This window comes from Epinephelus moara, chromosome 22 (assembly GCF_006386435.1).
Source record: "Epinephelus moara isolate mb chromosome 22, YSFRI_EMoa_1.0, whole genome shotgun sequence".
Taxonomy (NCBI): Eukaryota; Metazoa; Chordata; class Actinopteri; order Perciformes; family Serranidae; genus Epinephelus; species Epinephelus moara.
This window is the reverse complement of record NC_065527.1, coordinates 30,890,633-30,916,501: the sequence shown is the minus strand read 5'-3', so window position 1 is coordinate 30,916,501 and position 25,869 is coordinate 30,890,633. Positions and strand designations below refer to the sequence as shown.

At 40.9% G+C, this 25,869-nt stretch overlaps 2 protein-coding genes across 2 annotated transcripts in view; both read left to right on the top strand.

The window, feature by feature from the left end:
* LOC126383971 (collagen alpha-1(XIV) chain-like) overlaps positions 1 to 25,869 on the top strand; it is an 849,933-nt gene that overhangs the window by 807,066 nt on the left and 16,998 nt on the right. The window lies entirely within an intron of this gene.
* Positions 9,711 to 25,869, top strand: part of LOC126384266 (collagen alpha-1(XIV) chain-like) — a 304,818-nt gene continuing 288,659 nt past the window's right edge. The window contains exons 1-3 of the mRNA XM_050035226.1: positions 9,711 to 9,820; positions 12,646 to 12,760; positions 23,262 to 23,378. Of these exons, the coding sequence (XP_049891183.1) occupies positions 12,679 to 12,760; positions 23,262 to 23,378 (199 nt within the window). The 5' untranslated portion in view covers positions 9,711 to 9,820; positions 12,646 to 12,678. The remainder of the gene's footprint in view (positions 9,821 to 12,645; positions 12,761 to 23,261; positions 23,379 to 25,869) is intronic.

Sequence of the window (25,869 nt, the reverse complement as noted above, 5' to 3'; positions counted from 1 at the left end):
TACATACCTGTGTGCCGCCACGGCTCGGCTGTTCAGGTACTACTGGACAGTCATGACATCAACAAAGAGGAAAACATTGGACCTGGAGCCAGGCTTCTCCGTCGCCGGTAAGCTGTATTTGCGCCGCGGAGCACTATGAGCCTCCGCCGTATTTGACAGGAATACGTATTCCTGTTTGTGTCTGTGATCCCCATTCAACCCACAACCAACAGGATTTGGTTCAAACCATGTACATCTTTCTGTCTGAATATGATGCACTTTCGCAAGGTGTTTTGACAAATTACTAGTGTTGCCGCCCTTACACGCAAAACCTTTGTCACACTTGTGACAGCGCGCTGTGTCTGCATCAACTCTTGTAATGTAAAGCCACACTTTTGACCGTTTGGCTCTCTCCGCCATCGTTATCTATCTAAAGGTAGGCTACAAGCTTGAGTTGGTGTATGCGCTGTCTTGTGCGTGTGCGTGTGTGTGTGTGTGTGTGTGTGTGTGTGTGTGTCACTGGAACAACAGCCCCGCCCCCCCGCATTAAGGTCCGAGCTTATCAATACTGCGGTCTTGAAGAACGTAGCACCAGGGCTCGTTCAATACCGGAGTTCGGTACCCATCCCTAGTGGAGATCTGTAGCTCTGCCAGCACTATTTGTCTCTTCAGGTGAGTGGTGTACAGCCGTCTAACAGTTTGTGAATTCTGTAAAAAACATCAATTAGCACAGTAGAAATTGTGAATGCTGTTGATATGTTTTGTGCAATACTCACTATATTTCCAGGCTCGGAGTCCAGCTGTTCATCTTGGTCCTGTTAGAAATATATTTTCTAGGAGCACTAAAACACTGACTTTTTATGTACTATGTACTAAAGTAGTATTTCTACAGGTTACCTCAAGACCTCTGGAGTCCAGTGACACTGTCTCATCATCTACGGCAGATGTGCCTTCCACTATAGACGGGCCTTCACCCTACCACATTCAATAGAACCTGTATTGGTCAAAGTTTGTACAAGACAAGCATAGGAAAAGGCATATGCCTTTAATGAATAATACTCACAGGATCATCGTAGCAAAATGTTAGACGAGTCATAGAGGGGTGATCATCATTTTAAGACCTACATGCCCATGGGTGCACAGATGGGCACAAGTACATTTCCCACTTCCAATCGGTGATTTTAACGCATTTTACGACGAGACCTGCACTGACAGCGTGGGAAAATCCTGTCAGTGGAGACTGACAGCCAAGAAACCTGTCAGAGGACCCGTTTCTCTGGGTGAAGAAATAATGTAATAGGACTGAGTGTTTCCATATACAGTACATATGCATACATAGATGCATAACAGTATATTGGTGATTGTCTGTAATCACCTCTTCCAGTATAATGTGTGCTTTGTGCACTTTGTTTGAGAGAGCAAGGTCAGATGTTTAGTTCTTGTGGCCACTGTGTATTCTTAAATTTGTGTTGAAAACTATGATAAAAAGATTGAATCAAAGTAGTATTATTCCTATGCTACAAAACCTGGTTGCACTGTGGAAGACACACGTAGACAAAGTGCACCAAACACTGCTTAATGTCTAAAATATCACTAAGAATCAGGCTCCAGTTACAAACACAGGATTAAGACATGACCTTATAAGTCATGCAGAGGTACAGACTTTTAATGTTGTGTTGTATGCCATGTACTTTTCATTTTTACAGTTGCTGGCAGTTAGTTCCTCCTATACAGAAGATGACAGTTAGTGAAGCTGATGGTTCAGAGCTGCAGAGACCACCAATCACTATTCTTGTACTGCCCCCTACTGGTAAAAGCAAGGAACACCTACCTATGTGCTGCATGGGCTCTCTTTTGACACTAAAATTGTCTTGAGAGGCAACTCAATGTGTGACCGTTAGAGTTTATGACACCTGTGATTGAATTAAGAGATGAGCACCTGAAGGCAACATTAAACTGTTTTTAGTTGTTTTAAATGGGTTTACCTCATGACCAGCTGACATCGCAGAGAACTGAGGTTGTAGTGTTACATGGCTGACAGCTGCATAGACCTGCAAAATGCCACAAAGATGAAAAAGAGAGCAAGACATTAACGCTCACCTTAGAAATCCAAGGGCCCGACTCTAGATGCCCCATCCTCCCTTGAAAAGTTTGGATAATTAATATGGCACAGTTCCCTTTTATACATTTTATATGATCCAACACACATCAGCTTTATTTATGTAAAAAACTGAAAGATTTAAAGGGGAACACCACCTAAATTAGGAATTCTAATATGTCATTTCCATGGCTTAAGAAAACTCAATTAGTATTTGTGAACATGAGCTACTCTCTCTCAAAGCCAGAAACCAGAGAAGTAGCCTAATTCTAAACCTTTGATGTCACTTGATATAATGTCTGGAGCTGCTTCATAGACAATGAATGAGAGGCTGATTTTGTAGATGCACAGAATGTAATGTGCAGTTCAGACCAAAGATTCACAATGAGACGAGCTGAAACTTGCAACTACTTGCAATTTGCTGTTCTGCAACGTTCTAAAAACCTCCCAGTTCACACCAATGCAACTAGATAAGATGGTGTATTATCTCTATCTATCTATTATGCAACAGCTCTATGTAATTCTGTTCTGGTTTGCAGCTTTTCAGGCTTATTTTGTGGTTGAATTTAATTTGTAGCTTCTTAAAATATGAATGAGGACAGTGCTAGTGAGATACTGGCTACAGCTGCATTTGTAGTAGTGATGAAACGGTGAAAAACAGAATCAAAACGAGCATCAGATGGACTGTATTCATAGTCAATACACCACAATGATATAAGTAACCAGCGCCACATTAATCAGTCAGTGAGAATGTGTATGTGGGCGGGGCATAAGCACATAACAGCGAGCCGCAGCAGTCACCCACAGTCCAACACCGGCACACCATGTGGACTGAAACCGAGAGCTCAGCAGGGACGTTGCACCTGCTGCAGCAAGCGAACACACCGTCTGCTGTCATTTTAGCTTGACCAGTGGACTTCACTACAAGCTGACTGGCTGTTGAAACGGGTGACGTGCTTTAAAACCAGCCGCCGGCGATTTAAAGAGCTGAGGTGACACCATTAGCCAGCTTGAGTCAAGCTCAGACCGGCCAGTTCCCACCGCTGCAACTTTTCTCTACAAAAAAATCGGTTTCTTCTCATCGTGAATCTGTGGTCTGAGTTAGGCTTTATGCCAAATGAGCTTTATTCTGTTGTGCTGTTCTCAGATCTAAAACAGAAAATGTTCTCATATTCTCAGAACATTCCCTGGGTGCTCTCAGTGTCATCTAAAACATCTCTCCCGATCCATTGTCTGTGGAGCAACTCCAGGCTTTACACCCCATGACATCACAAATCTGAGTTCCAACAATCCAGATTTTGGGTTTGAGTTAATGTTGTGCTCATGTTTTTGCTATTATTTTTTTTTTTAGGATTTTTTTTTAAAAACAGTATGATGATGATGATGATTGTCAGACTATCATAAGGCTGACACATAGAGACAGACAACCATTCACCCTCACATTCACACCTATGGGCAATTCAGAGTTATCAATTAACCTGCATGTCTTTGGACTGTGGGAGGAAACTGGAGTACCTGGAAAGAGCCCACGCTGACACGGGGAGAACATGCAAACTCTGCACAGAAGGGCTCCCACACTGCAGGGTTCAAACCCCCAACAAGGGTTTAAACCCAGGGTGTGGGGGGTTCAAGGGTTTGTAAGAACCCTCTTGCTGTGAGGCGACAATGCCAACCACTGCACCACTGTACCGCTCCCATAAATATTAACTGAAATTACCACATTGTTTTTTCATCTCTTGCATGATCTTTTGTCCAGCACGTAGTTTTACCATCTGGATGTGTTTACTTTTGTGAACTTTTTTTGTCACTCTTGTTTCGAAGCCTATGTATTTTGAAAGAAGACAATGCATGTGAAAGGCAGAACTTGACACAGTGTCCCAGAACGTCAACAAACAACACAGCCTGGGTACCTTTCATGTCATATCTCGTCATGGAAAGTCCATGACCAAATGTCGACATGTGAAGAGGTCGAAGTGAGTATGTGTTATTTTAACGTGAGGATTGGCTTGCTCTTGGAGCCAGCCTCAAGTGGCCATTAGAGGAACTGCAGTTTTTGGCACCTACTAGGCTTCACTTTCAGAATATTAACCCCACTTTAGGTGTGGTATGTACATTATGCTTATAAAATAGGATTTACCATAAAGGTTGAGATTACAGGTTCTTCATTCAGCTCCATGCAACCAGCTCTTTTCTCTGTGGGCACACACTTACATGCACCATCATTATTTTCCATTCAGTCACAGTCCAAGTGTGTGTGTGTGTGTGTGTGTGTGTGTGTGTGTGTGTGTGTGTGTGTGTGTGTGTACTTGTGAAACTCTGCAGGTGAGCAGGGTCATATGTTCAGTTAGAGCAGGAGCAGAAATAGAATTTGAGTTCATTTGGATGTTCAAGCACAGTCAGTTCATGTGTGTCTGCCCACAATCTGCCATCAGTATCAAGCAGCATCCTGTCACATAAGTCTCAGCTCTCAGGTTTATTAATGTGGGAGAGGAGACTGTTTATATTCACAAAACACGGGTTTGATTGCAAAAATACTATGTCCTGTATCAGACTGAAAATGTCTAATATTCAGTTTCAGTAAATGCAAATCTGGTTTGAAAGCAGTGAATCTGGAATGAGTCATAATTTTACCAACAACCCATAATATATGATTTGCTTTCATGCCAACTACAGCAAGATGACGATTATTTTTTATCTATTTTGTGTGTGTGTGTGTGTGTGTGTGTGTGTGTGTGTTCAGGTTTAAATTATGGTTTAAATGTTTTTGTTGTTGCTGTTGTTTTATCAGTGCTTTTGTCCACCATGAAACACTTTGTAAATCTGATTCAATTTTTACCATCATCACAGGGGCGTGAATAAGGACAGTGCAGGCAGGGGGTTGCACTGGGGCCTGTGGGGTGGGGTGGGATGCAGGCCTGGCAAATTATTTAGATTGCCACTGTGGAACTACACCTGTGTTTAAAAAAGGACTCACAATAAATTAAAAAATGGTGCCATTTGTTATAGGCTTTATTCCCTCAAAAATGCAAACCCATCTCACCATGATTTTCTTAAAATAGTCAATATCGACACCAGGGATCAGCACACCCAGGACCCCGCCCCGCACACAATGCACCGGACCCTGATTCCTGTTCCTCCGGATGGTGGGCCCACAGGTCGACAGCTCTGTATTATTTATTCGGGCTAGCCCAACCAGGCCCCATGGCCCCCAGAGTAAACATTACTGTGGAGAGTGACTTCTGGAATACTTTGCTCAGCCTGCTGCCCCAGCGACTCGGCCCTGGATAAGCGGCTGAAAATGGATGGATGGATGGATGGATGGATGGATGGATGGATGGATGGATGGATGGATAGTGAGTTGCAATCTATAACAAAATCATATGTTCTACATAAACTAAATGAACTAGGAATAAACTATTAATAAATAAGAATGTGTTAAGTTGAATTAACAATTTCTTATTTTCTTTAATACTTTTGTCATATACAGGTATGCAATAGTGGTTGTTGGTAATGTCAAGTCTTGATCATGTACTACGGTAGCTAGTTTAGGTACAAAATCTGTCAAGACTGACAAGCAGAGTTTATCTACAAGCCCAGTGAGCAGTCAATCCTTTCAAACATAAAAGTTGCAGTAAGAAAGGACAAGAGAGAAACAAACAAGAGGAAAAAGTAGCAAAGCTCCCTGAAGTAGATTCCTCTGGCATTTTTATAAACAGTTGCCAGTGGTGTGCGTGTGCGTTTTATAACTAATTACTAGCATGTACTAGGGCCTGTCACAATAGCATGCACTGGGCCTGTGGTAACTACCTTACCCCACTGCTTCATCATGATCATCACCATCATCATTTTTGTAATCTGACTACAGTTCATCCTAATCCAAAGTCAGATGAGAAAATTATTAATTTATAGTTTTTCTGACATTGAAATTGCATAGTATCACGCTGCTGTACTTGTGGTAATGTAAATAAATCAAGCATGATGATAAAGGTTTTGTCAGTCTGAGTTGAAGGAGCATCGAGGCGCATTACTCTGTAAAAGATAAACAAACAGATTAAACATGAACTCCTGCTGAAGAAAACTCAGGTTGATAATCTGTTTATTCAAGCTGCAGTTTGAAACTCAAAGTCTGAAGGGAACACACAGAATTCCACTGTTAAATATTCATGATTATGATAATACAGGCGACTTCAGAGACCTCCAATTCTACTGTTGGTTAAAGGCTACATGGTCAGCAAACAAACCTGTAATAACTGGGGTAAAGAGAAACTGAGCGCCTCACCTTCAGCAGACAGAAGTCCATTATTCATTCAAGGCTCTGTGCTATCTCAAAGATAAGGACGCCTGCGCATCAGAACTGCAACTCTGTGTGGACAGTTACTATGTAAAGGATTTCAAGGCCCATCATATTATGCTGATGAAATAAACACATCACAATGAAAGGCAAATTGTGCTGAAAGCAGTGCAGTGTTTGTGTTTACATCACCCATAGCACAAGTGACTCAACTTAAACTTTTTTAACATCAATGGGAAAAAGGAACTTAATCTGGTTGGATATGCACATTCACAAGTTGAAATAAAATAAACAAGAACTATTTGAATTAAAGTGTCTTTTTCTCTGCACCTTGGCCTTGTATAACCCGCCTATGAACATGAAGAAAAGTTGTCAATCTAAGTGCTTCCCATTCTTATTCCATGATCTGCACTTCAAGTTTTTACAGTATGCCACCTGCCCAGAACACAGAGACGTATTTAAAGTTGCCCTGCAGCTTACAGCCAGGGGTCACAAAAATACACATTTTGTCCCCTCAGCCGCTCAGCACCGCCTGCCGCTCAAACACATTTTTCTGCCGCCTCGCCTCGCATTAAACGAGGTTAAAGGAATGAATAGCTGCAGGGGTGGATGGTGAATGAAGCGGGAAACACCCATCAGTCCGCTGCAAGTCTCAACTGAGAGATCAGCAGCGTCAAACCAGCTGGAGACACCTATGGATAGACAGGAAGTAATGACATGTTGTCTTCAAATTAAAAGAAAAAAAGGGCAAAGCGAGGTAGCTTTATTTGTCCAACACATTTCATACACGAGGGCAATTCAACGTGCTTTGCAGAGCAATGAAGTACAAAACATAATAAAGGATACAGTAAAGAGTATATAAGTGGTCAAATTAATGTACAATTAAAAAAAAAAAAAAAAAAATCACCATTAAAAAAAGTGCAGACAAGAGGTGCAAAGATAAAAAGGTTATTTAAAATGATGTTAAATTAAGATTGCAGTCATCACAGGGCCGAGTAATGACGTAAAAAAAAAATATTTTTTTTTTAGCTTTGACTGAATAGTGTTCAGAGTTGGGGCTTGTCAAACATCATCTGGGAGGTTATTTCAGGTTTGTGCTGCATGATAACAAAATGCTGCTTCACTTGTTTTGTGACTCTTAGGGACATTTAATAGGCTGTCCTCAGGGTCCTAGAAGGTTCATATGTCACAAGCATGTGTGCGATATATTTGGACACTGAGCCACAGCGTGATTTATACACAAGCAGCAAGATTTTGAAATGAATTCTCTGAGTGACGGTTAGCCAGTGCAAGGATTTTAGAACTAGAGTAATGTGGTCATATTTCCTAGTTTTTGTCAGGACCCGCATTCTGAATAAGCTGAGGCTGTCGAACAGCTTGTTTTGAAAGTCCTACAAACTGACCACTGCAGTCATCTAATTTACTGGAAATAAAGGCTTGGTTGAGCTTGGTTGTTTTTTAAATGGTAGTAGGCAGATGATGTTACAGATTTGATGTGGGTGTGGAAATTTAAGTCCAGTTAGGAAGGTTTCTTTCTTGACTCAAATTTTTATGAGGGAGGGACTCGAGGTGAGAGTTGACACTCTGTCTTGCTTTCTGTGGCCCAAAGACAACCAATCAAACCAAAGATTAATAGCCTAACTAGTCCATACCCGTTGGTAGCTTTGTCACCTTCTACCTATGCCAATCCTCAATGCCTATGTGCAGTTTCACATAGATTGACCACGTCAGTGAGTAGAAAAATGTGGGACAGACAGAATGACACACTGACCGTTTCTGTGGTTATGTACAGCATACCATAAATTAGAAAAAAAACAACAACATTGGTCCACAGGGGGAGCCACAGCGATCGGTTGCATTTTAGCCATTTTTAAGCATTTTTCTGTTGTTATAGCGCCACCCAGTTGCCAATTAGAGTTAAATTTCTCCAGTCACCTTGAGGCGTCCTGTTCTACATATCTACCAAGTTTAGTAAAAATCGATATGGCGGTTAGGCCTAGATAAGAAATTAGCTCTCTAGCGCCCCCATTTTGTTTGATGGGGTCAATAATGGAGGGGTCCCCTCAGATTATGTGTGGTCATATGCCTACAAAGTTGCGTGGTGATGGGTGAAACCCTTGAGATGTTATACACCTTTATGTGATGAGCCACGCCCTCCGCAATATTCATTGCCTTATAGAAGCTCAGTTTTAGTAAGTTTTCCAACTTTTGCCAAGAGGGAACTTTAGATATTGGTCCCTAGATTATGTTCACCCAGTTTCATGCAGATCGCTCAAACTTCCTAGGAAGAGATCCATTTGAAGTGTTTTTCAAAAAATTCAAAATGGCGGAAAATCTATATAAGCGGAAGTTATGGGTTCTTGAGGCAAATGTGTTCCTCATGAGGAGAGGCATCTCTGTGCAAAGTTTCATGTCTCTACGACATACGGGGCATGAGATATGCCCATTCAAAGTTTGCAATTTCAATCGGTTGCTATAGCGCCCCCCTTTGGCCAATTGATGTAATATTGCTTCATTTGCATCCTCCCATGACCCTCTACCACTGTGCCAAATTTCACATGGACTGACCAAGTCAGTGAGGAGAAAAACGTGGAACAGACACACACACACACAGACAGAGTTTTCGTCATTATATAGTAAGATAAGATAGCCCGGGCTATTATTTGCTTATTTTGCTTAAATCACTTAAGTCCCATCAACTACGCGGGTTGATTTTAGCGCTGGTCATCATTTACTATATTGCTTACTATGTTCATTTGAGGCAAACCATACAATTGGAAATCGAGACAAGGCTCCAACTAGAAAACAATGTTTTGATGCATTGGGTGCACATATTAAGGCAGTACAGGAGGAGGCGCACATTAATAATCCTCGGGGACTGTAACCCACTCATGCTTGTTTAACTCAAACAATAAGGTCGGAACACGTTCTCACCACAATCAAACCACGCCAGAGTTTGTTTGTTAAGCAGAGGGAGACCACCTCTTGAAGAAGGTTTCGGTCCGGATGTTTCGGTGCGCATTGCTGTGCTTATATCCGCTAAAAGGAACGCATCTAGGAGGGAAACAAACTTGAGTTGGATTAAATGGAACCAAACAGGGCCGGTGTGAAAGCACCCTTAGAATGTAGCTACTGGTAATAATATCAAAACTTGAGTAAGAACTGGTGAGGAAATATTATATTTATTGACTTTCTAATTCTGCCTATCAACACATATTTTAGGTTTTGACTGTCATCGTATTTACTAAAATGTGGTAGTAGTGAGCAAGGATTTTATTTTGAAAGGTGAGACCGGTAGTGAGGTGTATCATTGGGTCTAACTTGTCTCCTGGTCGACAGGGAGCGGAGAGTTGGTGAACAGTGTGGATCAGAGTCGCTTTGGGGACTAGTGAGCTTCTCATACAGCTGTCCGGAGGAGAGCAGCGGAGCCAGGCAACATATGATCTGAGAAGGTACGGCTGCTCTTTCTTCACACACATTTTGCACACATCTGCAAAAAACAGCTGTTTGATTCGCGGACCTTTTCTCATGCTGCTCCGCTCTGCTGATGGCGCAACGTGCAGATCTCACCTGTGCATGTTTCAATTAAGGAAAACTTCCGCTGGTTTTATTTAAGGTGAACAAAAAGTGGTTTGACAGTGATAAGATATCATATAGGATTTGTCTCAGCATCGGGTGCCTGTGTGTTTTTTTCATTGTGCAACTACCGATGCCTATTACTGTATTTACAGTACCTTACAGTGAGAGTGATTGATCCGCAAAGACATGCAAAGACATAAAGCCTTAAAGGATCTGTAGTGAGGCATGCAACCATATAACTTCAGGGCTCTAAGTTATACAGGAGCTGCTATTCTTCAAGTTTATTATAGGAGTTGGACATAAAATAGCCAGGTGCTTTAATGTCGTCATAAACCCTCTACAGTGAACTACAGTCACGCTGTAAGTCCCTGAGGGAATATTTCATGGATATTGTTGTGATTTTTCTCAAGGCAGGGCTGCTCTTAACAGCCTCATAACCCTAACTCTGTTTTTATTACCACAAGCACGGCTTGTCTTAACACTGACATGGTGTAAATGCCAAGTTAGATCTGCCAGCCATATCAATAAATTATTGAAAATTGCCCAGAATTAAAAGTTGGCTGCAGCACTAGTTGGAAACAAAAGGTATATTTATGCATCCTTTCACAGGTAATGTGGCTTTTCTTTAGACACATCAGATGCAGGTTTTTCTAATCATTAAAATATTGCCCACAGTTACTGCAAATACATATCATTGTTGTTATTTATGTCTTCAGGTGAAAACAGAGCACTTGAATGGTTACAGCTGTGTTGCATGTTGCATCAGTCTTCTGCAGGGAGTTATGTACTTTATGGATGATGTAGCTATTTGCATGTGTATGTGACAGTGAGCTTTAAATTTACCCACTGTTATGCTTATATTTAGTGCCTTTTATACTTTGGCCTGATCCACGTATTGTTAATATAGTATGGCAAGACATTTTGTGTCATTATCATAATATGGTATTTCTGCATAAGTAAACAGAACTCCCTCTGCACAGCCAGTTTCAAGGATCAGGTGCTGGTCAGCCACAGGAACATCTCTGATAAAATCATCAACATAAACCACCGCACACTGAACTAAATTACTGTGATTTATTTAGAGAGAACAATGCGTTTCTCCTGTGGCCTCTTCAGGTTCGCTGAAAAGAATCACATGAGCACTCACGGGTGTGCTAAATATACATGGGTCACATGACTAATCATCACAGATATTTCACTCTTCAATTTTTTTTTCTTTCACATTCTTCAAATACATTTTTCAAAAGAGAATTTTCAATTCATCCAAAAAGCATAATAAATTTACAAATAATGACATAGATCAAAAAACAAAGCAAGATTCATAAAGAGTACAAGAGCTACAAGAACAATATGTAATGTAAGCTCATCCCATTACGTAGATAACTGAGACAAAGATTTTATGAAGAAAGATAGACTACTTGACAGGGAAGTGACAAGGGACCTAGAAGCTCATCTCTCCCCATGGATCCAAATTACCTGTGGAGGGAGATATACGTTAATATTTACATCACAGTTCACAGTACACAGTATTTATATGCAGTTCATGGATCCAAAATGCTTCCCTTCTTAAAAGCTGGTTAATCAAAGTACCTTCTCCTGGACTTGGTTGTACTTTTTCAATGCCAGTAGATACAAGGGAAGTGACTGAACCAGGGTTTTTCTCCTTGTAGTGTCTAGCAATGGCATAATCCATGTTCCCATGTCTAATGGCAGCCTTACACTCAGCAATTCTCAATATGAGATGATGTTTTGTTTGGCTCACATACATTAAACCACAAGGACATTTCAAAATTTAAATGACATGTGTAAAAGACAATGAATACATTCTTCGATGCCATATTTCTTTCCTGAATGGGGATGATTGAATGTTTTGGTGTCAAATGTATTTGAACAGTGTGCACATTTTCCACATCTATAATGGTATTTCTGCATACAAGGGATTTAAAGAAGCAGCAAAACAGACACTGATTTGAAAGACATATATTTTGCAGCTTAATTTAAAAAGGGATCATTTTAAACTGTAAACCAATGGGATGTCAGTTTGGAGGAAATTTGAGGGGAGGGGCAGGGGGCTGGGGTGGTCATACAATTTGTGATGTAAGTGCACATGTCTGCACATCACTAAGGGGTTGCTTTGCTACCAGACATGGATGCCTATTCATATCTCCATTTACCAATTTTTGAAACATTTTTGCAAATCCATTCCTGCACACTTAATGAAATCACATGTTTTTTTAAAAAGTATATTTGCAGCAATGAAATACATCAGTCTGTAACTGCAAATACACATCTTAAGTGCCTCAATATTACAGCGTGATAACATTCTTATGTGTGTCATATGGAGAATTTAAGTTGTCTCTCACACTGTTTGAATCTCTCCTCTTACCCTTGTCTTCCTCTACCCCATCACTCCCTTGCTGCTCTTCCCTCTCTATCCTCCTCTCCCTATCTCCTCCAACCTCACACATTCCCTTTCCTTCACTCCTGTCCTCCTGATGTCCTTCCTGCTCCCTCCTTCCTCCCTTGACTTCTTTCTACATCCCTTCATCTGCCTTCTTCCTCCTTCTGTCTCTCTACAACTCCTTCCTTCTTCCCTTCTCGCTGTCTTGCATTGTCTCATCACCTGTTCCTCCTCCTGTTTGTCTCCTTCCTTACCTTACCCTTATTTTCGTTTTTGTCTTCTCCTCCTGTCCTTAAGGTGTGTCTTGTCCTCCTGTCTGCTGCTACCAGGATGCAGTTCTCAGTCAGACTGAGCCTCTGCCTGCTGGGCTTCGTTCTCGTCTCTGTAATCCCTCAGCCAGCACAGGGTCAAGGTAAGTACCTCTACGAGCCTGCTCTTCACTCAAGGGCCAACAGGGTCAATGAGGCCTATAGGGGGTTTACCACGCAGCTACACCGGACCACACAAGGCCAAGCTGGGCTTTCATGAGAGGGCCAACATGGCTAACCATGGTGTTTCCTAATGGTCCCCAACAGGGTAAGACAGAGCTTTCAAACCCAGTGCTAAACTATTGGGACTTTTCAGGGCGGCACCACGTAGAGCTAGAAAGTGGCTGATAGCTGGGGGTTTTCATTGCAGGGGTTATGCAAGGCTTTCCACATTGGCACCAAATGCCAAATGGGAATACAGGAATTCCCACAGTGCCAAACAGGGCCTACATTTTCATAATTGAAGCTTGCTTTAGTGCTTGTCTTCTTGATGACTTTTATCTTCAACACAGCTTTTGAGAGGCCTTCGACTTTGAGGCCAAACAAGGCTGTCTACCATCGAGCCAAATAGGGCTTCCTGGGGTTTCCCATTATAGTGCTTAGCAGGGTTTCCCATCATGGTGCTTAGCAGGGTTTCCTAAGGTTTCCCTTTATAGTGCTTCGCAGGGTTTCCCAGAGCTTCACCTCTTTGCTGTCGGAGACCGCCAGCCAGGTCTTTCCATAACAGGACCAGACAGGGCTATGAACAGCCTCATTTCCTTGAAAAATTAATTGTTTCCACGATGGTGCCAAACAGGGTTAGAAATCATTCAGCATTTATCTGCGTTCAGCATTATGATAAAGCTTGTAAGCTTGCTGCTGACTCGCTAAACCTCAGTGTGGCCCTGTTGTGGAAATGCAAGTATCATCCTTTGCACTCACACTTTCACTCAGCAGGTTATATTCTGAACTTCACAATGTTGCAATTTTGATGTGCTGCTTTGCTCCAAAGACATCAGCTTTATTAGTGTTTTGATTAAAGTGATCCTTTATAACATGCATTTACCCTCATGTGTCTGTCTCAAAGGGAAAAGCCTTGATGCCAAAATCATAATGAGAAAACATGTTTTACTGTCTGCTAGACAAACTGGTCTGTCACCTCTGTAATTAATCTGCACGTGTGTCACTTATTTATTTATTTGCAGAAGTGTTCAAAGGGCATTTCTGTTGAACTCATGTTACAGATTTAAAAACTTCACTATTCCACAATTTTTTTTTTAGATATTTTTTGGCCATTTTTGCCTTTAATTGATAGGACAGATAAGTGTGAAGAGGGGGGAGAGAGAGAGGGAATGACATGCAACAAAGGACTACAGGCTGGAGTCGAACCCGGTCCGCTGCGGCAACAGCCTTGTACATGGGGCACCTGCTCTATCCGCTAAGCCACTGACGCCCCACTATTCCACAATTTTATGTCTGAAATCAAAAAAGGTTTGTGCTAAACATCTGCATTAATGTACTTTATGTGATGCAGTTTTTGATGAATCTCTCTTTAACTCCTATACATCTGTTAACCTCATAACATCTGTGTGTGTTTAACTAAAGCGCCTTACTGTAAGACAAGAGCTCTTAATTATCCCTTTTTTTCTGTTGTCAGTCCATATGCTGACATTGTCTCTCACACTATTTAACACATTTAGCTCGTTCAGGAATTAACACATAACCTCATTAATTAACAGAGAGAAATGATTCTCCTTCACTATATAATCATTAACAATCTTAGACACTCCTTTTTGTCCAGTTGACCTGCTCACTGGGAGTTTAAATGATTGGTTGATATTCTTTAAAATATAGAAGACTTGATTATTGAGCTAAGATAAGGGTTTCTGTCTGTTCTCAGTCTCAATGTATTAGTTGTTACATCATGTATTAGAATGTGGAAAAAAAGGAACACACTAAAAGATTTATGTTTTGCTTTGAGCACAGTTAGGTATTTATGCTGCACCCAAACACATTAAGCATCTGCCAGCTTTAAAAGGTTGTTGGCAGTGTTAAACTTGAAACAAGGCGAAACCTGCTCAGTACTGCGGTGAAGAGCCAAAGCCACCTGACATAGTGCCATTACCATAAAATCAAAAGATGGGCTGATACTGTGCCATACCATAATAGCAGATTAAAGCTTTGAAAGGTCAGCATACAAGCGTTCAGGCAAGTGAGAGGTTTTCACTGTGTCTGCTTCCCAGTGAATTAGGTATCTGTATTTTGACTGGCTGGCAGCAGGGCACAACTCTTCTGCTGTACTGGCAATGTCCTTGCAGACGCACCCTTTACCATTCACCACATTTTACTAAATCTACATACTCTTACCCAGTTAAGACCACCTGTGGACCACTTTTAATTAGCCTGTGGCTTGTCTTTCAAAATACATGTGGCCTGCCATACAGGTAAATCAAGCAATATCACTTTGCATTTTTTGTCTTCACCTCACGATGGCGGGACTATCATACAACTTGTAGACTTTTACAAAAAAGGAGCTACCCAGGCGGAACTAATGTATTTTCATTAACAGATGGTAAACAATCAAACAAACAATTAGCTAACAGCAGACATTTCCTGCTAGGTAACAGACATGGCCACAGCAAAAAGGCATGAAGTCATCAGCGAGGGCCGCTGCTTTCAGGAATGGTGGAAAGTTTAATACTTTTTGTCTTTAGATAACCTGTATGATGCTAGAAGGAAACCTCTGCATTACATAATATTCAAATAGGTCTGTAGTAGGGTGGGGCAACATATCAATAATATATTGATAGCAGCCCTACATGAAACTTAACAGAGAGGGAATGCTTGTCAGTGTGGCATAGTTAAAATACTTATTTCCTTGTGTCAGTGTTTGTAGGCCCATAATGAATAATCCAATTTTTAAAATATTAATTTGAGGACACTAATTTGGCACTAATTTGTGTGCAAAAATGTCACCTTCAAAAAATGAACAGGGAAAAACATCAGCTTCAAAGTAACATGTAACATTTTCCTCATTGTGGTTTTTGTATTTGCTATGATTATGTGGCAAGATGGAAATGGTTTCATTCACCTATTTTTGCCACTGTCACCTCTTGCTGTCTGAAATTACATAGATAATCTGTAGGTACTCCCGGACTTCTCCCTTAGCGAGAAATTCTGTGGTTCCAATGACTTTTAGCTAAGCCAGGAGATCATTTTCATTATTGATGAATCTGCCAATTATTTTTTAATTAATTAATGATCTTGTCCATTATTTTATTGTGAAAAATCCTTCTTTAAATTGCTCATGTGGCCCAACACCAAAACCTTGTCATCATAGCCATAGCCATGAATATTTGGCATCTTTATATAAAAAATGACCAAAGTTATTTTAACCATAAAGATAGTCTTTTTTTCTGTAGAATTATCAATAGATTAATTAATTGATTGACCTATTGTTTCAGCTCTAAGTAGGGGTGACTCCATAAAGGCAAATATACAATTATTCGATCTAAGGAGCCTGATTTGACTGCCAATCTCACAGCTGAATCTTCGCAGTTGCAGGAAAATGTGGTTATTGAATAAAGGGTACTGTAAAACTTAAATGAATAGCCCAGGCTATTATTTGCTGAAATCACTGAACTCAGTAGGTCTATCTTTGGGACAGGTGTCAATCAAATTGTTTATTTGAACCAGTATAAATATAACTTGGCACCCGGCATACCAACACTTCACCACTTAATCCCATCCAATGTGTAGCATCTCCATATTGACAGAAGTTGAAACATTTATATTTGTATGTGCGATCAAAACAGCTAACTAACATTGGCTCAAGTGGGTAGTCAACAATCTGGTTTTATACATCCAAAGAAAATCTATAAAAAATTAACAGCTTGGAAACCAGACCAGGCGTCTATTTGAGACAGGCCTTTATTTGTCAAAATGTGTAGCCACACTGGGCTAGTAAAAGGGACTGGCCATTTAACTGGGACCAGGGTTTTAATTTAAGTTTTATCATAATTCTATTCGGGCCATATGACGGCACTGAATGTCTGATTTTACAGAGAATTACTTGGTTTCTCTCAATAAATCGTGATACATAACCTGTTGTGGTATAGATTCACCCAGAGCACATACTCTAACTAAGAACGTGATGCTCATATAGCCGTAAATGTTTTTTGAACTTACGAACGATGTGGAGGAGTGTAGAAACAGCTGTATCACTCTCTCTCTCTCCGGAAGAGGGTCGAAAGTTCTATTTGCAATCGTTAAAAACAACAAGAAACCGAACTAAGTGACATGTTTTGTCTGTCTGTCTGTCTGTGTATCATTCTCTCCTGCTCCCATTCATTACTGTGGCCATGCCTACACACATCCCTGACACACAACAAACAGTGCTGGATGGAACATGTCATATTACAAAATAAGTCCCTTTACCAAATCAAAAATTGAAATTGTTTAATTAGGTGTTTCAGCTGTTTTGTCTGGTGTGGAAAAAATGGAGACATAGATCAATTAGCAAAAAAAACAAACAAGCACAAGTCGACTACCAATCTATGATAAGCAAGACTCGACAAACCAGATTCGACTATGTAAATTGCTAGTTGGGGACACACCTAATTCTAAATGAGAATATTTTCACCTCCAGAAATGTTTCCCAGTAAGTCTTCAACCATAATTGTCCCAGTAAAGGTACAGCCTCTGGTGCAGACAGAATAAATCTGTCACAATAAGGACGTTTTGTCCCAAGTTTGAACTGAAAGCAACCACAGCATTCCTCAGTGAAGAGGCCATAGTGTGATAGCCTCGGCTACACCACTGACCCAGGAAGAGCTGAGGAGTTATGAGGAGCTTGGAGAGCTTCCACAGAGACGCTTCTCAGCTCTGCAGCTCTCTGGTAGTTTCAAAGGAATCAGATAAGGTGAGGAAGATTTCAGAAAATAAAATGTAACGTGAAGAGCTGGCAGATAGATAAATAGACAACCCTTTGCCAACAGGGGTCCAGAGATGACAAACAAGAATTGTTCTTTGTTATTGTGATATGTAACCCCTCTGTTTTACCAAGTTCCCCTGTGCTATAAAGAAAAGTGAGTCAGGGCTGTCGTAAACTAATGATGTAGTCATGTCCTAAACTACTATCTAACCCAGCACCTGTCACAGAATCCCTATATAAAGGTTTAATGGTCAAGAATGATTTGAGGGGCTTAGCTCAGGCTTTGTTGAGGCTTCTCAGGTTTTCTTCGCCTGCAGACACAATGAAAGAAATATCTGCAGGATTCGGCACCTGAATGGGAAACAGACAAGGGAAATGTGGTCAAATGTCAGCGGGACTCTTTCTAGGTCACAACTTGTAGGTTTCATTCAGAGAGCCACTGACATATCTTGTGAATTTAATCAGAAGCTGTAAGGACAGAAAGGGGATATTGTCAGTGTGTGATATAACTGGATCTTCAAAATTACACAGAATTTTGACATGAAGAGGAAAAACATGTTTACTTCCATCAGTGTTTCACTCTTATTGACATCCTTCATCACCAGAAACATGCAGAAGGCTTTAACTCTGTTGTGTTCTGAGAGGATGGCAGCCTTCATCTGTTTTGCGGTTTTAAAGCAATGAAACACACAGTGTTCAGTGTAAATATCCTGTGAAAAATACAGCTGTGAAATTTAATGTGATAATGATTCATTGGTGTTGTAATGCTCTGTGTAGCATCTTAAAGAGCGTCTGCTCTCAGCAGTGACAACACGGGCCCTGGTTCTTTTCTTAAAGACATGTTTGCAAACTAAAAGTGACTTTCAATTCGGAAAACTTTCCATCATCCCTTTATAGCTCCCTACAAAGCTTCCTACTGGCAAACAAGAGTTTTACCATTTTCTATACTCAGCCTAACACCATCCCTTCACCTAATAATGTCTCCTGGATTCTCCTACTCTCACTAATAATTTAAAACACGCTCAAAACTTTGCGTGCTGCACAACTCCCGGTGGGTGTGATGGACACCTCTCCAACACTCGGCAGCAGACGGCTGTGCTGTTTGCACAAGATTCTCCATGAAAAATAGATGAGAATTAAGTTCTCATCTCTACAGGCGAGGCCTTTTGTCTTCACCCGACTGTTTGCTCAGCATCCAATACTTGTCTCTGCGTGAAAATACAATCTCACTGAGAAGATCCTTGGCTTTCTGTGAATGAGTGTGTGTGTATGTGTGTATGTGCTGCAAAGGAACCGGCAGGTTTTCTTAAGAGGCGTGAGAAAAAAACAACCACCAAAGCTTCATGGATTTTTATATGCACACACCAGAGTACAGTTGCCTCCAGTTGCGGACGAGCATGTATAATTCATGCACACACATGCACATGTCGATGCATTCACACTGGTACACACAACACACTCAACACATTCCAACTACACTACAAACCGAGAGGTGCAAAATCTGCTTCTCGAATCATTTGGGATTTGAGCAGCTCTCTCCAGACGAGAGAATGTCCTTTGTTTCCGAGACAGAGAGCTAAACCCTGAGCTGAAATCCCATGCAGCCCGCATTCTCATCCCCAGGTTGGTGAGATAATTGGTACAGTATTTCTTATATGTGTTTGTATATAAATATATTTGCCTGCTGTTGAATGCGCCGGCTTCACATTTCTCTCCATTGAAATCAGGATTATCCTTCCTGTGCTAAACTCAAGTTTCTTTGCATACCTACATGAGTAGTGTTCTGCAGATAATGACATGCATAAAGAGGCGGTTCATCCAAAATGCTGCAGAGGTGTTTGTTGATAGGTTTTATCAGCTTGACTAAATCCTGTATTGTGGAGAAAGCTGCAGGGGAGTGGATAAATCAGTTTAGAAAAGCTAAAGAAAACAGACAGTTTCTCTTTAAAATGTTATCATTTGCAACAAAGCTGTCTTTTTACCTTTGGCGGCACATTACAAACAACAATCTGTTGCCACATTATAGCATATTGTTACCATGTGTCATATGTTGAGACAACATGTATGCATTTCACCCCAGACAGACACGCAATAATAAGACCCTCCTGAGTCAATATGTTTTTCTCATTATGTTTTGTTTTGGGTGAACCATCCCTTTAAGCCTCTTGTTTATTGTGTGCCAGAGCATCAGAGCTCTACCAGGCGTCAATCACAGTGTAGGTATTTAAAGAAGTCGGCGGCAGCAGATGGCTCACCTCATAATGAGGACACAAACACAGGAACGAGTTTGTGGGTTTCATATTTTATCCCCCCCCACCCCCCTTCCCCTGGCTTTTCTTTTTTTTTTTCATAGTTAACCAAATTAGATTGGGGAATGTGTTGCTTCTAGATACATGATTATTATCTGGGATTTGGCTCTGCCGGTGTGAAAAGGATGGGGTGTTGTGGTCGTTGACCATGGAAATGTGGTTTTTGGCATTGCAGTGCTTGACAATGGCCTTAATCCAGTGTTTTAACCTGTGCCTTAATGTGAAAACACAACAACACTGTGTGGGAGCTGAGTGAAATCCAATACAAGGGAAACAAGTTTCGCTAACACAGTGTTGTTGCCTTTTCTGAGGGTTTATACACAGGTCGAGGCCATTGTAAAGCGTATTTGGATACTGTGCAGCTCAGTGGATCTAGTCATTCTGTGTTGTACATCTAAACACTCCTGCTGAGGACAGGAGAGGAATAGTAAACAGATGCTATTCCAGTGCCTTTCCCTTTGGTGCCCTTTGTTCTTTTTCTCCTTGCAGTTAAAAGGAAGTCACATTCACTCCTTTTTCTCATCCTCTTCTTACCCCTGACGACAATTTCAAAGCACAGAGACACAGAGAGGAAAGAAAGGAAAGAAAATGAGATCAGGACATGGAGGGATCAGATGGAAAGGGGAAGACAGAGGGACAGATGAGGAGACGGAGATGGAGAGCGTGAGCTTGAGAAAATGAATGTAAGGGAAGGATACAGAGAGAAAAGTGGGGGGTAGGCCTCAAGGCGGCTGACAGGGCCAACAACTAATCAGGATGAGAGGCAGGGGCGTCGCTTTGATGCCGCCAGTAAGTGGAACACAGAAGAAGACCTGTCGTATCCCCACAGAGACAAGCACAATACAGGCTTGTCAATAGATGAGGAAGATGAGGATGAGGGGGAGGAGGAGAATGGGACTTTGCTTTTTAATGTGACATCTGTGCAAGCTAATCTCTCTGATGTGTATCCTCCTGCTTGGATGAGATACAATTTATCCTTCTTTATTTATTTTCTCTCCTAACTGTTTAAAAACACAGATGGAGCGACTGCCTCTACGCCGCCATAACTCTGGAGGGAGTTCAGTCTAACTTAACTCTGTCACAGTTGTGTTTAGCGGATAAACGAGCGCAAAACAGAAGGAGAGCAGATTCTGTGAAACCTGCAGTTCTGTAAAACATCCTAAACAGTGATGCTGCTTGTGACTATTTAAGGATAATTTGACATTCACTGTTAAAGGGACAGATCACCCAGAAATCAAAACACATATTACGTCTTACCTGCAGTGGTATTGATCAAGCTAGACTGCTGGTGTCAGTTGCAGAGTGCTGGCAATATCAGCCATAGAGACTTCTGACTTCTCTCCAATATAATGGAAGTAGATGGCTCTCAAATTCAACAGCAATGTCTCTTTCCAGAAATCATGACCCGGTTAGTAAAGATAATCCACAGACCTTGTTGTGAGCAGTTTCATGTAGGAACTATTTTCTTTCTGCTGAGCTACACCCACCAACTGTATCACCATGCAGTAGAAAATTAGAAGCGCTTGACATCATGTATTGCTGACCACTTTATTAGGTACACCTCGTTACAACCAAGTGATCTGTTTGGCAGGTGAAGTTGGATAGAAAAAAAATAGTTCCTACATTAAACTGCTCACAACAGGGTCTGTGGATTATCTTGAGTAATCAGAGGCCTGTACTACGGAGCAGGATTTGTAGTTAGTGAGGTAACTTCAGGGTTAATTCTGGGTTTTCAGTACTGCGAAGCTGGTTCTCTTTTTACCGAGATTGAATCGCCATGGTAACTTATGATTAACAGCTAACCTGCTGCAGAGCAGGTTATGTTCAGAGTATCCAATTACAGCCTGTCAACACCCCGGCCTCTGACCAATCTGTTCATTGAAGAAAAAAGTATCCATTGACAAAACAAGTCTCGGGTAGAAAAGACAAGCCTATACTGTATATTGTTAAAGGTCAGTAGAATTGTTTCATTGTTCCAGGGCTCTCTATCCACTGATTTTAAAACAGAGCTTCTGACAAATGGAGAGATTGTTTACAACAATAAATACATGATTTTAGCAGGATTTTTACTTATGCAAAGTTTACTTTAGTCTGCAGTGATCGCTGCCAGTGCTGCTGCTTTTACACTCTGATCCGTCACTGCAGCTCAGAATCACATGAGACACCTGTGTGATGAGAACTAGGATAAAACAGATAATATTTTATTAGTAAAATAATCCACACACTGTTAACTGGCTCCCATTGTTGTAAATGCCACATTCGGTCAGGTAGACCTCATCAGTCATTAACTAGGGTACTTTTTCACACGTTACTTCAGTAAAAGAAACAGTCTTTAAATTGTTGTATTTGACATATTCATCATCAACTAACTAAACAGTAAAAAAGAGTCGATGTGTCGATGTCACACAGGTCCATAGCTTACTGATACCTACATGTAATTTAAGTCTTGGCGACAGTGGATCTTAATTTGAATGTTTCTACATTTTCCGTCACAAGATTACAGAGTATTGTTTACATCCCATACCACTGACATATTACTGTCTCACGGTCACAGACACTTTTGGTACTGTTTCATCTTATATGAAGCAGCCTCCTTCATTCATGGTTCTGATGATGTCACTTATAATGAACACACCCGCCTCTTTCACATGAACATGCTCGTGGCTGGATAGGAAAACCCAGAGTTGACTGAAGTAGTTGATAACCAGCTTTGTAGTACCGGTTATCCAGACAGACAATGTGATGGGTTAGTCAAACCAGATAATGAAAAGATATCCTGGGTAAGTTGAACTGGCTTCATAGTACAGGCCTCAGGTCATCATTTCTGGTAAGAGACAGTTTGACAGTTTTTCAAATGTATTTTACTTATTTATTTATTTTTTAAAACACTACAAGCTGCGTGCCATCCACTTCCATTATATCGGAGCCAAGGCAGATAACTTTATGGCTGACACCTCCAACACTTGACAAGTCATGCCTAAAAAATCTGTTAATAAGTGGCACTACAGGTAAGAGGAAAAATATGTACTTTTGATTTTGGGCACAGCACATCTGTTGTTGGTTCAACCTATTGTGTTATCAATTCTGTGCCGTTTGAAAGCAGACATATATCTGTTGGAAATTCTCATCTAAAGCAGTTTATGTAAAATTGTTTACATCAACCACTGACTGAACAAAATTGAGCTCCATCCACTGTTATGGATGTATTCCACTAATACGCACTGATGACGGCAGTTTTTCTAATAATGAGATCAAAATATTTGTGGTATGGACGTTGCATGACAAGGATCTTTTATTCATTCATTTATCAATCACATATTTACAGTATGTGTTAAACTGACAGCTGTTATGCAAAGTTTTTAATTAAGTGTTTTCTCTGTCCAGTTTCATCGCCAAGGAGATTCCGTGCCAAAGTCCTGAGCCCCACTAAGCTGCATGTGTCATGGAAAGAGCCAAAAGGACAGTTTGAAAGCTACAAGGTCATTTACACCACACAGCCAGGTAAGATCCAGGTCCTGAAAACACTGGAGTCTGTATTTCAGACAGTTTGCTTTACTGACACTTTTAGAATAACTCTTTCACCTGTACCGTAGAGGGAGTTGTTTCATTCCAGACTGTCTGTTTTGTTTTGAGAGTTCTCCAAAAGAAAACTGATCTAGTTGTAATTCTGTGGACTGATTTGAAGTGTTCTGTAAAACAGTTTGATAGAGTTGGGTCAATTTCTGGTTTTGTGTCCGAGCTTAAATCAGTTTGATTTTAAGCAAACCGGCAGAACCAGCATTTGTCACTGTAACACGTTATAACTGCATCAGCATCCCGCGCTGACAGTGCAGTGTGAAACAAAATAAATTTCTGTATAACATACAGACTGCAGACATTTAAATATGTTTTGAAATCGGGACAGAGCTATGACTACATAAACCATGTAGGCCTATTAGTTACATCTTCTTTTGTTGTTTTTCAGCCAATTTTCTAGCCCATATATTTGGCATTACCCTGCGCAAACCTACAGTATAGGGTAGGCTGCAATAATACAATGCATTTCCTCTCTGTAGCCTATATTTCTAAATTTTTCTGTATCATGATGTTATTTCTGGCCTACGTGATTCACGTATTGTTTTAACAGGCACAGTAACATTTTTACAGATACCGTGTTTTGTTTTTCTCAGTCGGCTATTGAAAAAAAAAACCTACCACGTCACATCGGTATTGCAGTGAATTGTGGGCAATTCAATCAGTGAAGTGTGCACCTCAAGCAGACTCCCTGGAAGTATGCAGAAAGTCTGCTTAAAGCCCCTTGTTGACTGGTTGAATTGTGGATTTGGACAGCCCTAAGCACTCCCTGACTTCCCGGGAATGCGCCCCAAAGTCCGCGAGTCTGCAAGTGCGGTGAAGTGCGGACAGTTGGATTCAGCCTTTGTCTCAGTCTGATCACGAGTGCACAGCCGATAGCTGGTTTGATTACAAACAAAAGTGCATATTTAATGCACTCAGTGCGGACAGAGAGCTCTGATGTTACTTGTTTGCAGTTCGGACACAGTGTTATTATGTTCCACTCAGGAGTGGCTGCTGAGTCAAATCTGACATTTGGTCAAATTTGGTTCACCGGTCCGGTCCAGTGTTAGGCTTAATGTCAAGCTCCCAAAATACAGAAAAACTAAATTGAATAGGAGGCAGAGTTTTCCTCAAAATTTAAATGTGACCTATTTGGCAAATCTAAATGAGGTGTTTGTTTAATGAGAGTTAATGAGAGCAAAAGTGAAAATCATGTTTTACATTCATCATCACACATCATTCATAATAAACAAGCTGCAAATAATTAGAACAGAAAATTAAACCCAAAGACAAAACTGTTTGGTTTCAGACTTGTGTGCTGTCTAAATCAGTGTGTAAGGCATAACGTTAGTGGTGGTGGATGAGAGACTGTGGACGGAGCATATTGAATATCACTGTCTACATGTTAACATGTTAATGCTTGCTGAACACATGTTTTGATTAAGTATTAGCCTTTTACTCGCTAAGGTTTAATTGCACTTACAGTAACAAGCGTACTTGCCATCAACACAAGTAGTTTTCGAGTTATCTTCACTTCATTTCCACCGCTGCCTCTCTGCTGTTCACTGTTTGCCGTGCCGTGTGGGTGTTAGGTGTTTGTGTGTGTATGTGGAGGAGGTCAGCCCCGGCACAGAGCACATGGTAGAGGCTGCAGGGTGATAATGAATTAAACAAAATGTGTAAAAGTACCGATAAAAGAACTGATAACATCAGAGCTTATCAATACTATGGTCTTTGATAATTTAGCCCCAGGGCTAATTTAGTACTGGGTTTGGGTACCTATCCCTACAAGGGATTAACCTGTACAGTCATGTCTGGTGTTCAGACACAGTTAGCCACATTCACACCTGGAAGCTGAGCAGTACAACCTCTGATGGATTGTTTTTCTAGTGCCTCACTCAAAGGCTCCTCAGCAGTGATTGTCACAGGATAATGCATCATTAAAGAAGAGCCTCCATCAGTACTTGTTGTTAGAAGACGACATTAAGGGACATCTTAATACAGTTCCTGTCTGTTCACAAATTATATTGACGATATGGTGTTTGTCTTTTGCTGGTGGGACAAAAATTCTAGTTATGCAGAGATGAGCACAGTAGCTGAACCTCTTCCCCTGAGGGAGAACAAATCAACTTTTTTTATGTGGGTTTCACCTGCATGCTGGTTCATAATTCACTCTGTAGAGAAAGAGACACGTAACCACACACAGCATCTGATATAACTGATACTGGGGCCGTTCAGGAGCCCACTGTGAAAACCTGTGGTTCATTGCAACAGACACATTTGGATTTATTGATGAAAGCTTCAACAAGTTTGCTTTCCACAAGTTTGTGAAAATACTTGAGCGTATTAGAGTCTGGAGTTGTGAATGGGCATAAAAGTTATTGTGTAAGGATTCCCTTCAGGTGTCATTTTAAGTGGGGTTGGGAGTAGATGAGTG